Source organism: Neopelma chrysocephalum, unplaced genomic scaffold, assembly GCF_003984885.1.
Source record: "Neopelma chrysocephalum unplaced genomic scaffold, ASM398488v2 Primary Assembly neopelma1_200, whole genome shotgun sequence".
NCBI lineage: Eukaryota > Metazoa > Chordata > Aves > Passeriformes > Pipridae > Neopelma > Neopelma chrysocephalum.
Genome location: NW_020897862.1, coordinates 1,201,386 through 1,218,245, shown reverse-complemented (window position 1 = coordinate 1,218,245; position 16,860 = coordinate 1,201,386). Strand labels below are relative to the sequence as shown.

Here is a 16,860-nt window from a genome sequence, read left to right as displayed (position 1 = left end):
ACATAAAAGTGCAAATCGTGGATCAAGTCTTCAGCTAGTTAAAACTGAACAGATTTTCTTCATTTTCAGGGGGCTGAAATACTTGACAGTCAATCTGCCTGTCTCCCATGGGACAGCAGAGATGATTTGGCAGCAAGGCATCTGTGTTTTCCTGACATCCCCCAAACCCACACCCAGAAAGGCAAGTCCTCAGCCAGCTGAACACTTAATTTTTAACTCCATCCCTCCCTCCTTATGCTTGGTGTGTAAGCAGACAGGACTGGAGTGCTGGGATCACACCTATGGAAGATTTTTCTGGGGGCAGCTGCTATTTGGGTGTGGGCATCCTGAGGAATGGAGCACAAACTCCAACACCTTTGGAAAGCTCATTCTTAGGTCAAAGAGAGACCAGTAATCACAATTTAAGGTCAGATTTCATAACTGAATTCAGAGTATCTTTCATCCAGGACAGGGTATGAAAATTTCCTTTTAAGACAGACTATTCTCCAAGATACCTGTGCCTGGTCTCAAATAATGAAAGCAGCATCAGCCTCTCCTTCAGTATGCCCAGAGAAACCCTGACCTGCTGGGAGGGAGTGAAGAGAGAGTTAGACTGTTCTCAATAGCACCACTGACAGAAAAAGCTGAGATGGACACAGATTAAAAGCCATCTGAGCACAAGGAAACATTTCTCTTACTCTGAGGGTGGTCAGGTTGTCCAGAGAGGTTGAATATCCCCACAAAACCCAAGTGGGACAGCACTGGGCAAACCTGCTCTGACTCTGCTTGAGCAGGGGACTGGATGAGCTGATTCCAGAGGTCCCTTCCAACCTCAGCATTTCTCTGCTCTGCTGTCGGGAAACGAACGTGCCAGGAAGGTTTATACCTTTGAACACCTCTCCCACATTTTGCAACACACTTTGTTTCTAATTCATGGGTCTTTTGGCTAAAGAACCTTGAAGCAGCCTCTACATCCCTCCCATTAAGACATATCCTGCTCCAGGTGCCTTTCATGTCTTGGATTACTTCTAAAAAACCACCCAGAGAGAAATGGGCATAGCTGCCTCTATAAATCACCAGGGCAAAGCTCAAATAAATTCCTGAGATGATTATTTAAAATATTTACCTTTAAATTACAGAGGAAGTGGAAGTTTGACAGGCTACCTCTGATTGAAAAAACCCAAACATGCAAAATAAGTCCCGTGGTCAGGATTCAATGAATCAGCATCAACAAGCAACTGCAACTGGTATTTCTCATGCAGAACTGGTGCTTTTAACATTTTTAAGGTTGTATCTTGCAAACATCTTGCTGTAATCTACTGTTTTTCTGCCCCTAATTCAACTTAGGCTTTAGGTTAGAGATAAAAGTGTTTCTAATATGGTAAAGCAGAGCTGATTTGATGTCTTTAGTAATGCAACTTTATATGGAGAGTTCCAGCTCTCTTTTAAGAGAAGTTATCTATACATAGCACTGAAGGGTCCCTGTGGCTCCTCCCCTGCAGACCCCCCCTTTTTGTATCAGATGCACAGAATCAGGCTCTGACATTTCCATTTCCAAGATGCCTCAGTGTTATTTTGCTGCTTCACAGATGGGAGACTACAGACAATAAGGCACGATTTGTGAAAGATCCAACAATATGTTAGTGGCAGGGCTGGGAAGAGGATTCAGCTTCCCTAAGAATTCCACCAGCCCTTGCTAAAACCACCACTCCTTTCTGCCAGGAACAGCCCTTTCTTTTGTTCAGCTGCTCCCCTGGATGCTTTACCTGTTACCCCCTGGGAGCAGCAGCCCCTGCACGCTCGTTCTGCACACTCACATTTGCAGGTTCTGCACAGAACCTGGGCAGCTTTCCTGTCTGGGAAGGGGTTGGCAGGAGATGAGGGATTACTCCCAGGCTCTGGATATTTTGGGATAGGTATCCCAGAGGTCTGTCAAGCCCCAGCATCCAGGCACAGAGGGTTTCACTGCCAGCGTGTGCCAGCTCAGCTCTGCTGCACAAACCCCGCTGCAGCGCCTGCCATGGTCTGACACCCTTCTATGCTGACTCTGTTTTCAGAGACTTTCCTCCTGACCTATCTTTCTCTGTACAACATTTCCTTTTGCATTCTGTCTGTGCAGCTTTTTTAGCTTATTTCTGTCCCTCAGCTGTTTCTCTCACGGCACAGAAATTCTCCTGGATCTCTCTGAAGCTTCGCTCGCTCGCCAAACATTTCGTGCAGTTTTTGACTAGCAGGGAGGAGGTTCTGCAAAGCTTTCTATCTAATGAGATATTGAAGCTTTACTTTTTAAAATCTCGTTTGCATCAGGCAGTGACAGTAACCTCTGCTGCTAAATCAGGGGTGTGGCCCGTGATCTGCTGAGTGCACAGCACCCTCTGGTGCCCTCAGACACTGGTCACCCATAACTGCTCTGGTTTCTTCTGATGAATTATTAGCAAGTTTTACACACTCCTACAGTTTATCTGCACTCTCAGGTTCCCTTTTTCCTCTTCCCATTAAAGAAAATAAAAGACATTATCCAGATAGTGTTCTTATGTGCTTCAACCAGCACTATGGTAAAACATCTAATTGCTCCAGTGAGTAGTCTCGGAAGTGAAGGTTTGTTTATAATCTGTGCTTCTTCAGTGCTGCCAAGCAAAACCCCACAGCTTTATCACCTGTTACCCAAAAATGCTTCCAGCAGTAAATTTTAGTACATACAGGTTTGCAAAAGCACAGGCTTCCCAATTAGAAGTTGATGCTAAACAAAAAAAACCCCAAATATCCTTCTCTCCATAGAACTGGGATCCCACACTGATCAAATTTTGACTGTCAGTCCATTTATCTATAATCCTGGCTTCCAGGTTCCCCTAAAGGGACAGGATGGGTTTGAAAAACACTCGTGGTAACAATTCCATAATCAAAGAACTATAGAGAAGGAAAGCAAGGAAGCAAAACCAATTTCTCTCCTCACCTCCCAGTAGCAGGGGTTGAATAAACACAACAGAAGGCAGGCTTTGGACTAAAAACAGTGATCTGGCTTTCCATTCTTTTAATTTTCTGTTCAGAATACTACTAGGAGAAACCTTGAAAATAAAAGCAAGTGTCAAACCACAGTGATCCTGGGTCTTTAGTGTACTATCTGTACTATATCATTGCAAGCAGTAAGAAAAGAAGAGGAAAAACACTCACTTCTGACAGAGTTTTCATGTTTCCCTTGGAAAATTCCACCACTCTGCATAAAAGTGCTCAGAACTTCCCCAAATAATTTGAGTAATGGAAGAAAAAAGAAAGAGCAATCATTGTGCAGACACACGTGAAGGATTGGGACCTCAGCCAGTAAATCCTTCCTTACCAGAGACTCAGACTGAAAACTGTCCATCCTCATTCACTTTTTTTTTTTTTTTAAGCAGCTAATTGAGCATATTTTTCCATGAAGGAAGTTATTATTCCAGGCTCATGCTTCACTGAGTTGAGGCACATGTCGTGGCCGAGGCTGCAGCACCAGGTGCACAGAGGGATTGCGAAGGGTTTTCCTGCTCATTATCAGACATTAACAACGTGTCCTGGGCACCAATGTTGGAGCCTGAGTGAGGAACAGTGTGTTAATCAATCCATCAGGCACTGAAACCCAGAGCTGAACAGCACCTCTGAACAGAAGTCCCAGTTTTATTCAGCTTTTACCATTTTGGCTTTAGCGGCTTTTTTTTCTTTTGAGAAAAATCCTGCCCTGCTCTGAGCTCTGACCAGGCAGGTTTTATGAATGCAGCCAAGGGGCACCTCTGGGCAGTTTTCCCTCTGATATTGCACCTAAAAAAAGGACTGAAAAACTGAAAGGGGAAAATGGTCTGTTCCTGTCCTAAAATTTCTGAGCTGATAGAAGCTGTGAACTGAAGCTTGTGTTACACCTGCCCAGGCCTTCCCTGCTGCTGCTCTGCCACTGGGAGGGAAAATGCATCAAAATTAATCAACGTGGCAGCAGCAATGATTGAATCTGAAAACTTCAGACACTGCAGTTCAGCAGCCAAATGAGACCAGCCTAAACCCATCAAAAGACTTCCATCATTGCCTTATGCAGACATGTGGTGACTACCTTATTGCAAACCATTTTCAGTCACTAAAAGCAGCCACGAGAGACAAACTGTGAATTTTATTTCCCTTTTCCCTCAGGAAGGAGTTTGTATTCAGTGCTACAGCGTAGTCTGCTTGCCCTCTGCATTGTTTATGGACTGGTCCAGAATCACCACAGCTTTAAAGCAAATTAAAGGCAATTAAATTAAAAGCCCTCCTAAGCTGCTGATGGAGATATGCTCACATATATCCGCTGCTACTCTAATGAAGTCACAATTAAAGCTGATCTCAGGGTCCTCCTCAAACACTGTTTATTTGCTCAGATTGACCAGTGGGTCTGTCAAGAAAAGCCTCGTGGAGATCAGAGGTGCAAGATTTTCCAGATGCTCGGGAGTTTCTAAATAAAAATTATGCGACAAGTCCAACGCAGGGTTTGTTGAGGAAAGTTTATGAAAGTCAGTGACTTTAAAGCAGCAGCTGGAGCTGAACACAACTTTCATATCTGAAACTTGTTCCAGCCTGTACCTGAGGTTCAAGGAGCGAAGCTGAAGAGAGAAGGAAGTTGGAGCAAAAATTCTCAACGCCCCAAGATACCACAAAACTTAATCCAGCTCGGATGGAAAGCTCAGCAGGTTGGATTTTTTAACCCATGACTGCCATCAGTAACACGGTTTGTTTGCTTTAAAAGACGGGGAACTCTTGGGAATTGCTTTTCTCCAAATCCTGCACTCCCCTGATCACCCCCTCCAGCCCTTCTGGAGAGAAACAACTGCTGAGCCCTTCCCAGAGCTGAACAATCTGGCTGAGCAGAGGGGAGAGCACGACAAATGGGGAATGTTCCAGGGAAAAATGTTCCTGCAAGGAAGGAAAAGCAGAAATTATTCTGAGATGTCTGCCAAGCAAGTTTGTGTTCCTTCAGGAGGAAGGATTGTGCTTTGAATTTGTTCTCTGTGCCACCTTGAAAAGCCTTTGGAGAGTTCTCTTTGTTCTGAGGAACAGCAAATGGATTTACAGCAATTAAACCAGTTGACAGGTAATGTTTCTAAAAGCACCATGTAAACACTCTTTGAGGATAAAACCTCTCCAGACCATTGGGTGTGCATGGTGCACCAGGGAGTTTAAAAGAACATAAAACAAAAAGAAAACCCCAAACAAACCCCTCAACAACTAAAAGAACCCCAAAACAAACAAAAAAAGGACTTCAATTCATTTTTCTATTAACATTGTAACACTAACAGGCTAAATGTCTTTTCCAGACCAAAGAGGATGGTGCTCTTGTGAGGATTTCATGCCAATTAACACCACACACCCAGCAAGAAAATTTCCTTTTACAAAGGCACTGATTTAATTGGAGGTCGAGGTCTTTTGGTGACTCCAGAGTCTGCTTTGATAAGGGGATTTAACAAAGACATTCAAGTTACCTTCTGTATTTATTTAACTGACTTGATGTGGTACAAGCTCTTCACGACAGGAGGAAAACAACTCCAAGACAGTCATTAGTGCTTCCTTTCCTCTTCACTCATTGACTGTTGCTGCCCGCACTCCATGGATTTAAATATGCAGGAAGCATGTTTGTGGCAGTGGGAATTCCAAGCACGAGCTGAGTGGTAGAAATAATGGAAATAAATTATTACACCCCTCCCTGTTGCCCTTTACCATAAAAATAGTTCATGAAAAATATAATTAAGTGCTTAAGATCAGGCTGTAATTTCAAAATAGGACTTGCAAAGTGTCCTTTGAAGTGTATCTCACTCATTAAATTGTGTGCACCGTTCCCACACATGTGCAATTCCACCTTTTACAGGTTAATTCTGGACAACTGGCTTCCCACAAAATAATTACTGCACAAAAATGCACCCACCTCTGCACTGGAGCCATACAGCACTCAGGAACACAAAGGGACAACCAACAGTGGATTAGGACTTGAGGCAAGACCAGGAACGTGAGATCTTCAAATGGAAGCAAAGTGACAAAATGAGGGTGTGCAAATGTGTGTTTGTGTGGTCACAGGCCCTTAGACTTTCACTTTAGAGCTCTTTCTGTGGACAGATCTTTTCAATCCAACATTAAATAAATCAAATTCCTGTTCTGAAGTCAAGAAACCCCAGGTTCTTTTATACCCACGTGAAGAACAAACCCCAACAAAACGGTGACAGAGATCCTTGAACCAATGGGGTGAAATCCCCTGGTGCAAAGGAGTTGGGTTTGCCTTTGAAGCAGAAATGTTGAAAAGGCCTGTACACTTTATTGTATGCAAAAAAAAAGTCTTCAAGAAGACAAGAACCCATTAGAGTTCCCAATGTCTTGGTATGACTGAAGCAGCCACAGTCCCCTTGGTGGGAGATGGTCCTGCTTGTTCACTTGTCTTCCCCCTGAAGGGATCTTTCCATCCTCTTGAAAGTTTCTCTGGCCATCCAGAAGTTGAGTGGCCCTCAGGGAAGGCAGCAGGCTGTGACTTAATGCCTTGTGACACGTCCCTCGCCCTGGTGATCAGCTGGGTGAGATGTCAGGTGGAATCACATCAGCCAGGGCAGCAGCTCCCCAGGGGGAGAGGGGGGAGCCCTGCAATGCTGCCTCTGGAGCTGCTTTTCACAGACATGTTGATAACCAGGGCTAATTATTACAATGAGTAGTTTCATAATTGCTTCAGAAATCAGTTACCTCAATGGCAACAAACTGGGGGGGATTCTCTGGTAGTCAGTGATATAAACAATAACCCCCGGAATTTTATTACAGCCCCGCTTGGCACGGTGCAGGGTGGTCTAACATGACATTTTTCATCCTACATGTTGGTACTGCAGTGGTACAGAGGGGTTTTAAATACCAGAACTTCAGTAGGACCCTCAGGATGGGGAGGTGGAGGTGCCTCAGCACCCAGGAGTTGTCCCACACTAACCTGGTGTTACTGTGCAAGGAAGGGTAACTCTGGTTTAGGGATGCAATTAATGTCTGGATGAACATCATCACACATCTGCTCACTGGCTTCTACAATTTTGGGTCTGCCTCATTTCAAAGATATTAAAGCTGAGTAGCATCACCAAAAAAAAGGGGAATCACAGCATCTCTTCCCTGGGGAGTGTTAGTGAAGTTAATGGGCACAGTGTTGTGAGGCATCACAACCTGAGATGCTTCTACATCTTCTTCTTTTTCTTTAGTAGGATCAAAAAGAAATCCATCTCACAAAAGTGTCACAAGTGAGGTCTCTTAAATCTCAAATTTGAAGGGAACTCAAAAGAAAAAGTATGTTTGCTCCAGGCTGTTTTAAATTTTTCAGGAAGTTAATGGCACAAAAAATGAATATGGTAAAAATATTGTCCATGGGATAACACGTGGAATGAACTATATTCTCCATTTTCTCAGGCTGTGCTACAAGCAAAAAGATATTTTTAGGGATTGTGTGATGGCTGGAGACTAAAAATACAGAAGCCAAAAATGTCTAACAAAACACTTTCAGTAAAAATAAAATAAAATAAAATTGAAAATTACTTTTTGTTGCATTGCTATTCTTGGATCCCTAAAAGTGGAACCTTTCTTTTTACCAAGATGACACAGGAGGTCACACTGAAGAACATCTCTGCTCTGGCTACTGCTCCAGCCAGGGATGGCCAAAGGAAGAGTGTTACAAACTGTACCACTGGGAAGTGTTTTAATGACTAGTTTTTGAGCAGCATGAACCAGTTAAGATGTACTTTTGATGGCAAAAAAATCCAATCAAACATTAGTTCATGCAAACATTCGGGAAAGCCCTAATGGTTTTTAGTTTGTTTTTAGGCTTGTCACTCTTCAGAAAATCCAGTTTGCTGCAATATTGTCACTGATAATGTGCTTACTGGACATCACTCAGGGCAGGCACTTTATTGTCACTTTTAAAAGCCCTGTCTGGTCCTTTCTGCTGCCTGTGGCACGTCCCTGGTCCCTGAAGTGACAGGGGGCCAAAGCAGGAGGATGCAGGGGCACAACTGCTGAGCTCCATCATTCCTGCTGAGCTTTCAGGAAGATTTGTGTGCACACAGCTTTGTGCAACATAAATGTTCTATACATTATTAAAGCACAGGTCAAACTCCCTGGATACACATTCTGAGGTAAAAAAAATCCATCCCAAAGCCAGTGTTTGGTTTTAATTCATGCTTACAGTGTAATACCTCAGGGCCTCAGTCAAACAGGGGAAGGGATAAAACTACTATGAGACTCATGGGCTATAGGATAGGATATCTAGATCGAAATCACTTATTTTAGGAGTAATCTGGTTTGCTATGAAAGGTGCTGAATTATCAGTAGTGCTTGCAGGCAATTAGAGTTGTTAATATTCTTTGTACTTGGTGTACAGCTGCCTACGCCTACAAACCCATGAATCACGGCCCTCTAATTCAGTTTCCTGCAGTGAAACCAAGGTATTATTAACATTCCAATAAAGAAAAATCCTCTTAATTCACTACTTATATTTAATGAATTGATTTATAGAATAGAGACAGTGCTGGCACTGCAGAAAGAGTCTCCAACACTTATTTCCACTCCTGGTTTGTATAACCAGAGTGCTCAGCACCTCAGTTTCTCCATCATTTCAGATGGAAATAACCAGAAGTACCAACAGGCTGGAGCTTTAAAGTTAAATGATATTCACTGCAAAAGCTTTCAGCATTTCCATGTTAAAAGGCACAGGCTTTTAAATATTTATTTTTTAACAACACAATAGTGCCTCGATCTGAAGACACACATAGATGGCTTGGGGCTATTAAAGTGCTGAGGAGGCCTCCAGGAGAGCAGCTCTCTCCTTCTTTGTGTCCTAGGATTAGCTTATGCAGGACAGGTCTTGCAAATACAGAGCAAAGCATAAAACATTCATCCCCTAATTTAAAGCATGAATGAACTTACCCCATAGGTAGGAAAATCCTGCATTTAAGCTGCCTTGTCTCCCTGGAGTTACTCCTGACAGGCTGCTGTCACCAAAGTGATCCCAGGCAGTGGTTTGAGTGCTGCAAAGATAAGGTCTGTCTTTGTGAACTCCACTTAATCACATTCCTCTCAGCCCACCTTCTACTCTCAGACTGCCACTCCAGCCCTCCACACACTCTCAAGTCGTTATTTCAGTCATAGATGATTTATAGTGCAGTCCAGAGAACAATTAAACCCATAATCTAATAATTGTTTTAACTGTGATGAAGATTCATTTGATTTATTTGACTTTTTGGTGTCCTCTGTTGCTCTCGCTCCCCTTGCTGTGACACTTACTCACTTTATTTTTCAGGAAAACAATCCAACATTATAAACATTTAGCAGATATATTTGTAAAGCCACGCTCTTAGTCTAGTATTTCTCCTAGACACAGCAGTAGCAGTGGCAGCTGAGACCCTTTATTAAGGTCCCTGGTGTTGTATTTCATTTGAAGAGATTGCAGGACATGATTCAGCGACACGTCAGTGGAACAACATGTGAATGAATCCAGATTTTGCAAAAGAGCTGAAACATCCCTGATCTCTGCCCTGATTTCAATGCTTGGGCTCGTTTTGCTTTGAGGTGTGCTTTGCTCCTTAATAAAATTCCTGGGATTGCTGCTCCCTGGTGATGTGGTCGCCAGTCAGAAGGTGAGCTGGGGTCACCACAACGACTGTCACTTCAAGACAAGCCCTGGTTTGTGCTGCTGAAGGATCACCCTGCCTTTTGCTCTCACCAAAACCTCGCATTTTCATCCCCATTTGGACGTGGAGCCAGCGTGGAAAAACATGCTGCTGCTTGAAAATGTGGCAGAAAAAATCGCGGCTCAAAACCTTCCTTGTCTGGAACATATTTCTTGGCTCAGATTCCTCCCTGGGATTAGGGAAGTGGTGGGATCCAGCCCCGCACTGAGCGTGTTTCAAACCAACCGGGACCCGTGAACGTCTCGCTCCCTCTCGTGGCCACAGGGTACTGTGGAGATGGGCTCTTTTGGGTTATTCACTTACATTATGTGCAGATAAATCCCGTTTACAGTCAGGAAAGGCCATGGAGAACATCACTGCTTCCCCACATTCCCAAGTGTCCATCCCCACATCAGTCTGCTTTCTGTCCCTTCCTGCCCTCCCCCATATGAAACAACCACTCATTCCACCAGCTTTTGTTCATCTGTGCATTTCCTCCACGAAGCTGCCTGTTTTTAGGAACACAGTATACAGAAAGGAAAAGAAACCACATTATTTTATATGTGATTCCTCCCTAAAATCAGCGTGGAAATGGGACTTTTTCCATGGAACTTCTTGGGGGTAGTATTTCTCATTTATTCATCCATGTGCATTTCATTCTCAAAGACACACGAGTTAATTCCCAGAGACAATTTGTCATTTACAAAGAACTGGCTGTGCCCATATGCTCTGTGTGTTCCTTAGTCCCTCTCCCTGTAAACCCAGGCAAGTCCTGCCCCACCTTGAAGATGCCCAGACAGCTCCTGGCCTCAAACAGTGCTGGGTTCTGCTCAAATTCCAAGCAGGTGTGATCTCGGTCACCTGGTCAGGATTATAATATTTCTTGCTGAATTTCCAGCACACCAAGACAAAGTGTATTTAAAAAAATTAGGACATGTAAATTCTTACTGACAGGCATTTGGTTTGTCTGTATAAACTCACAAACAAAGCAGTGAAAGCCTTTGAAAGTATTAAGAAAAACTCCCAGAACCATTCTGCAGTGAATGAGACTGAGTACACAGTATGTGTGTTTTTCCCCCCTCTGGCTCCATTGCTGTGTTGCTTTCCTTTTATAACTGTTCCAGTTAAAAAACACTCCTGACCTAAGAAAACCTACGTCAACCTTATAATTTTTTGTTAAATACATGGTGGTCAGTCACAGGTTTAAAAGTAGTAAAGAGTGGGCATTCCATATTTAACTCTGAGTCACTCCATTGTGTGTCACGCAGAGACAACTGCTGGCAGACTTTGGGAAGAGTTTCTCTGGATGAAATACTCCCTGACAGAAATCCCAACTCCGGGGTGTCCTCAGGACCATGCACACTCCCTACAATCAGTTCTTAAGCCCTATGAAACCTGTTGCATTCCATGAAATTTATGTTTTCAGGACTAAGTCCCCGGAGAATTTCGCTGTCTCTGATGAAAGGCTTGTTGAGGAAGCAGCTGAGAAGTTCTGCTCCGGGGTCTTTATAAACAACCAACACTAATTTCCTCTCAAGGAAGGCACTGCAGACCATCTACCAAATGTCTCCTACTCCCTTCACACCAGTATTTTGTTTCTGGTAGGCAGTGGTGTTACTCCTGAGTAAAAAATATAATTCAGGCTTTTGTGTTAAACGGCCCAAATTCATCTGCTTCTAATGAAGAACCTTAAAATGTGAACAATATCAATTTCAACTTTGGAACTTCAACATCAAATGACAGACTTTGAAATATTACAGAGTAATCTTGACATTTTACATAGATCAACTCACTCTATGTAAAACTCCTGCACAGCCCTCTGTGCCCTTTCCCTCTCCCAGCACATCTTAATCAGCTTTTCATCCCTGACTCAGATGACATCATGGAGAAAAGCGACTTGTACAAAGAACAACTGCCCATAAATCTCAAAGGAAACTTTCTGAAGCGTAGATACTTTCTTCTTTCCCCTTAAATACGTTTATTTTGAGAGTCTTACTGATTTTGGTGAAGCTCTGAGTTACACCAGCTGAAAATCCAGCCCCGTCTCTAAACCTGACTGACACAGATCATTACTGTTGTAGCTCAAGAACTCCAACTTCAAGCATTGTTGCCATTTGCTCATTCATAATCCCTCTCCCTCACATCTGACAGCTTGGGCTGCTCACAGCTCTGGGCATAAATTACACTGCCAGGAGCACAGATGGGCAAGGAACAGGATTGGATTTATAGCTGCTGATCCCTTAAAAAGCTGCATAATATGAATATCTGAGTTTGTCAATACTAAGCCCAATCTCTTACTATAGGAAACTAAAACCTCAGTGACTCAAACCCAAAAGCTACAATAAAGTGACACCTATTTGAGGCCTGTGCAAACCAATGATGAGATATGATGGACTTGAACTTTAACAATTTGGGAATAAGGGAAGGTAAAAGCCATTCCTGAGGGCAAGGATCTGTAGTTATGCAAAAGCCTTCTGCAATTCCATGCATCATCTGCTGGAATGTCACCTCATAGTAAAGCAAAGTTGCCTTGTGGAAAGCAGAGAAGAAAATTCGGAGTTATCCTTTGGGGTCTCCTCCTCTGTCAAGTAATTGAACTTTTGCTCAGACTGGATCATGTGTTTTTTTATTTCAGTACCTGCCAAAAAGGGTGGGTTTGGCTGCAAAGGGAAAACAGGAAATGGCTTGAAAATTAATAAAGCTTGCAGAAAACAGCTTTTATGCTTCTGACCAAATATTGCAGGGCCCACAGCTGCCCCCAGGGTACAGAAACAGGAAATTTGGCAACAGAAAGAGACAGTGTCGTTTGAGTTACAGGGGAGGTTTGCAAAGGATGTCATCAAATGGAACGCCTAATTTACACTTTTTGAGTGTTTTTAGTGAAAAGGTAGAAAGGGTAAATATGGGTTTACTTTGTGCAGACTGGAGATGTTGTAAACTAAGATTTCCCTTGTGTTGGAGATAATGGATGAGATGGTTCTGTGGAAAGAAGCATTTTAGAGCATTGGAGCTGTACTTTCATGGAAAATCCTGTAATAAGTCAGGCAGAACATTCAAATGTGTCCCCATGCTGTAACCTCTGACAGCTCCTGGGACTGCAGAGGGGTAATTTGAATATTCCTCTGTGCAGAGAGGAGACATTTGTGTGGCCTTTTTAGATCTGAGTATAGAGAGTCACCCCCATGTGTACATGCACTGCTTTGCTCTCTATAGTGGGCTTTAAATAGAGTGTGGATGGTTGTGCTCCCATTTTACAGGTTATTTACTTGAAGTCAAAGCCCATTTGTGATCAGAGGGAACCTTGGATTGACTTCAGTGCCCCTGGGTTCATGATTGATCCAGGGGAAAACATCATCCCACACGGCTTCGCCCCTGAGGCGGAACAGTCGGCAGGATACAGCCACCACTTCTCTACTCCCCCAGCTCTGGTTCATTCCTCACTCTCACTGAACCAGACACAGCCCAAACCTCTCACAAGACTCTGCAAACCACTGATATGATGAGACGGAAGGAGCCGATGATGAAACGCAAACACAAGGGCTGCGTGGACTCCAGCCCCTCTCCACGTCCTCCCCCAAACCACTGGGATTGAAAACACAGACCTGCCTGGCAAGAAAAAATAAAATGAGTGACCCATGCACTCATATCCTGGCAATTTGTGGGAATTGTCATAACGCACCCAGACCAAATTACAACATCTCTGTGTGGGTCTGACGCTCCTGTCACGGCAGCACTGGGGCACATGTGCACATCCCCTGCCAGGCACACACGTGGATGTGCTCACCTTCTGTTCTCTAACAGACACACAATTAAAGGCTGCTTTCAATGCAGATGAATTGTTAAATCAGAACCTGTGAATAACTCCTTTTTTGCCACAAAACCTATTGGCTTAACGGAATTACAGAGCACTGAACTGCAGTTTCATTAAACGCCCTGAATTTGGGACAGTTCAGAGGAAAACTGCTCCCTGTCCCCCTGGCTGCATCCCCTCTCCCAAGGGCACGTTGGCTCTTCTGAAAGAATTTTGTTGCTGTTTTAAATCAGCCTTAATCTCCTTACACAGTAACTGTCCCCACTGGAAGGCAAGTTCCTGTCACAGTTGTCCTTCAGGAACAATCCCATCCCAAGATGACAGTTAGGAAGAAGCTTTTTCACCAGCTTGTTTTCCATCTGTAGGCACATTTCTTATGCCCTTTGTTGCACTTTGATACCCTGATAGAAGCTGATGTTATTAAATTATCCACAGTTCAATACATTTAGCTAAGGAGTTTTCCTTTGAGGAACAGGTCTGAACAGGAGAAACAGGCTGGTATAGGAGAGACTATTCCTTACTGGGAAAAATAATAAAAGTATTGAAAAGTGTTGGAATGGCCACTGGAATTTGGACATCTCCAACTCCTGAAAGCTCAGGAATCCCAGCTCTATACCCAGAAGACAGTACAGTTTAAAGGAAGAATTTATTTAATTCAGCAAATAGCTCTTCCTTTAGAAAGGCTTATTGCTAAACCTGAGGTAAGTTTGCTAATAGGAATAATCATAAAAGGTCTCCAGAGTGCTTTTGAAGAAAACTGAATGAAATCCTAAAAACACCTTCTTTTTGCTCCTGTTGAAAATTTGTTAACATTAAAAAGTCACAGTTCGTACCAGTTTGTCTTTCATGGTGTACTACATTCATTTGTTCTAAAAATACCTACAGAATTCCAAACATTCCATTCTGATAAGGTAAACAAATATTTCTTTCAAAATAAATTCCATTAAAACTTACATACTACTGCAGCAAGATTTAGTTTCATATGAGGGGCATTTCCCCAATAAATAAACATTCTCCTAAATAAATTTGGAACTGCATTATTGAGAATAATTAATCCCAGCTTGTAATATGCTGCAAGATAGTACAAGGCAATATTTATTTTACTGCTTTTCTGGAGACAATAAGTCAATATTGCCTGTTGATTCTTGGCGTTGGCGTCAACTGTTTTCATCCTGCTGTCTTCTTCATCACAAAGAACACAATTATAGCATCATAATTTATAGCTAAGAGATTCCTTTGGCACCCATCACTTGGAGAGGGAAAGAAAATCCCAGTGGAAGGTGCAGCATTTCCCACCTGCAGCCCTTTTTACATCACATCTTACGTTCAGACTTGCTTTGGTCCTTTATAGCACCAAATGTTGTGGGGTCTTAATGGCAGCTCTGACTCATTCCCTGAGCAAAACAACCCAGCCATGGTTTAGGGGGTACTTTTTTTTTTGTTTGGTTGAGGTTTTTGTGAAATGATAAAGCCCCTGCCACAAGTCTCCTCTAGCAGAGGTTCCCTCCTCCACAGCTGTCAGCAGAAAGGAAATAAATCCACGCTGCTGCTGCTCTGTGAGCCTGAGGGCCTGGAACTGCAGGACTTGGAGGTGCAGAAGCTGAGGGAGAAGGTTCTGCCCTTCCTCACTCACTGTGTGACACACTGGTGCAGTCAGTTCACACCTGAGCACTGACTAAAACTCACCACACTCCTAAACAGAATCACAGAATCAATTGAGTTGGAAAAGACCTCCGAGATCGTCAGATCCAACCCTTGATCCAACCCCGCCGTGGTTCCCAGCCCATGGCACTGATGCCACATCCAGTCTCACCTTAAACACCTCCAGGGATGGGGACTCCACCCCCTCCCTGAGCAGCCCATTCCAAGGGCTGATCACTCTCTCTGTAAAGAATTTCTTCCTGATATCCAACCTAACCCTCCCCTGGCACAGCTGAAGACCCTGAGCCCTCTTGTCCTACTGCTGCTTCCTGGAAGCAGAGCCTGAACCTCACCTGGCTCCCCCCTCCTGTCAGGGAGTTGTGGAGAGTGATGAGGTCTCCCCTGAGCCTCTTCTTCTCCAGCCCCAACACCCCCAGCTCCCTCAGCATCTCCTCACAGCACTTGTGCTCCAGTCCCTTCCCCAGCCTCGCTGCCCTTCTCTGGACCTGCTCCAGATATGTATAAATAGATGTAAATGAGGAGATTATTACTTCCCCAAGATGAGGGAAGATTCAGAATAGGGTTGATATAAATAATTTCTCTCCAAGTTCAGCCCCAGTTCCTGCCTAACAATCGCTGTTGGTGAGCAAAGGCCTGTCTTACAGGTGTTGGTGCCACCCAGCCTTGCACACCTGCCCTGCAAGGCTGATTCCCAGAAACATGGACGAGAAAAAACTAATGAGTCTTGCACAGACTCATTGTACTGCTAATAATAACACATGTTAAAAGGAAAAGTCCTCTCTCTGAAGGGTGATATCAGCACTCTGAGACCAGCAAGCCTGTGGGCAGAGAGAAATGGTCGAGCACAGCCAGGGTGTCACTTGAGGACACGAGCTCAGAGCCTCAGACACACAGGAAAACTCAGACACTATTTACTGCAGAATTAAATAGCCTGTCCTAAAACTGTTTCAGTATCCCTAAATGCACATTCAGTACCACACTTGGCTTAGACAAACATGGGGGCTCACTCAGAAATGAAAAACCCATCAGTTCACCGCTGGAAATAACAAGAAAAGTGTCCTTAGTGTTGTTCCTTGAGTATTTTTTAAAGACAGTTTGCAGAAGGGAGGGAGCACCTCGCTCTGCCTAAATTCCCTTTCCCCACTTTGCTAAATAAAAGTCTTGTGAAAGCCACAACAGCTCCTGTAACTTTAAACCTGGGCTGAGATCATAATTTTGGTGCTGACCAAACAGCGTGCGGAGGGCGGGCCTGGCTGCTCGTCCAGGACCACCTTGGGCTGCTCCCACCCCTTGGCTAAAGAAAATAACTCCAACTCCACTCAGTTTTCTCTAACTGTACAGTTATCAGCTGGGAAAGCCTTCCCCCTCTACGATACAGCAGCAAAAAGGAATATTTGGAATACCAAAGTATTTTCTTTGCAGTGATTTCTTTTTGGGATCTCAATTCTCCGCCGCCTCTAAAAAGAATTAATCCGGGTTTGGATCCATCTGGTCTCAGGAAAAGCGACTCTCCAAGCAGATCAAAGATGTTTATTAAAGTTCCATTCTTCATCCTGGTCCTAGGGAGTGTGCCCTTCGCAGCACTTGCTGAAGAAGGTAAGGAGAAACTTTGGTTACAATTATTTCCAGCCGTTTCCTGCGCTTTAACAGTGTCTGTGCTCGCTCACAGGTTGTGGAGCTGCTCTGCCCTGTTTGTAAAACTTTCTTTGGAATTCTCAAGCTCCAGCTGTAATCTGGTGAGGA

The 16,860-nt window shown here is 43.7% G+C and overlaps 1 protein-coding gene and 1 long non-coding RNA gene across 5 annotated transcripts in view; one reads left to right on the top strand and one right to left on the bottom strand.

Annotated features, from left to right (window-relative positions):
* Positions 1-4,815: 4,815 nt before the first annotated feature.
* LOC113977101 lies at positions 4,816-9,003 on the bottom strand. The gene is made up of 3 exons (XR_003537259.1): positions 8,902-9,003; positions 5,451-5,629; positions 4,816-4,884 (listed from the first exon to the last, which is right to left on the bottom strand). It is a non-coding gene; the product is annotated as an uncharacterized LOC113977101 (long non-coding RNA).
* Positions 9,004-16,415: 7,412 nt separating this feature from the next.
* PDPN (podoplanin) overlaps positions 16,416-16,860 on the top strand; it is a 14,120-nt gene continuing 13,675 nt past the window's right edge. For all 4 annotated transcript variants that reach the window (XM_027702920.1, XM_027702918.1, XM_027702919.1 and 1 more), the window contains exon 1: positions 16,416-16,713. In XM_027702920.1, the coding sequence (XP_027558721.1) occupies positions 16,644-16,713 (70 nt within the window). In that variant the 5' untranslated portion in view covers positions 16,416-16,643. The remainder of the gene's footprint in view (positions 16,714-16,860) is intronic.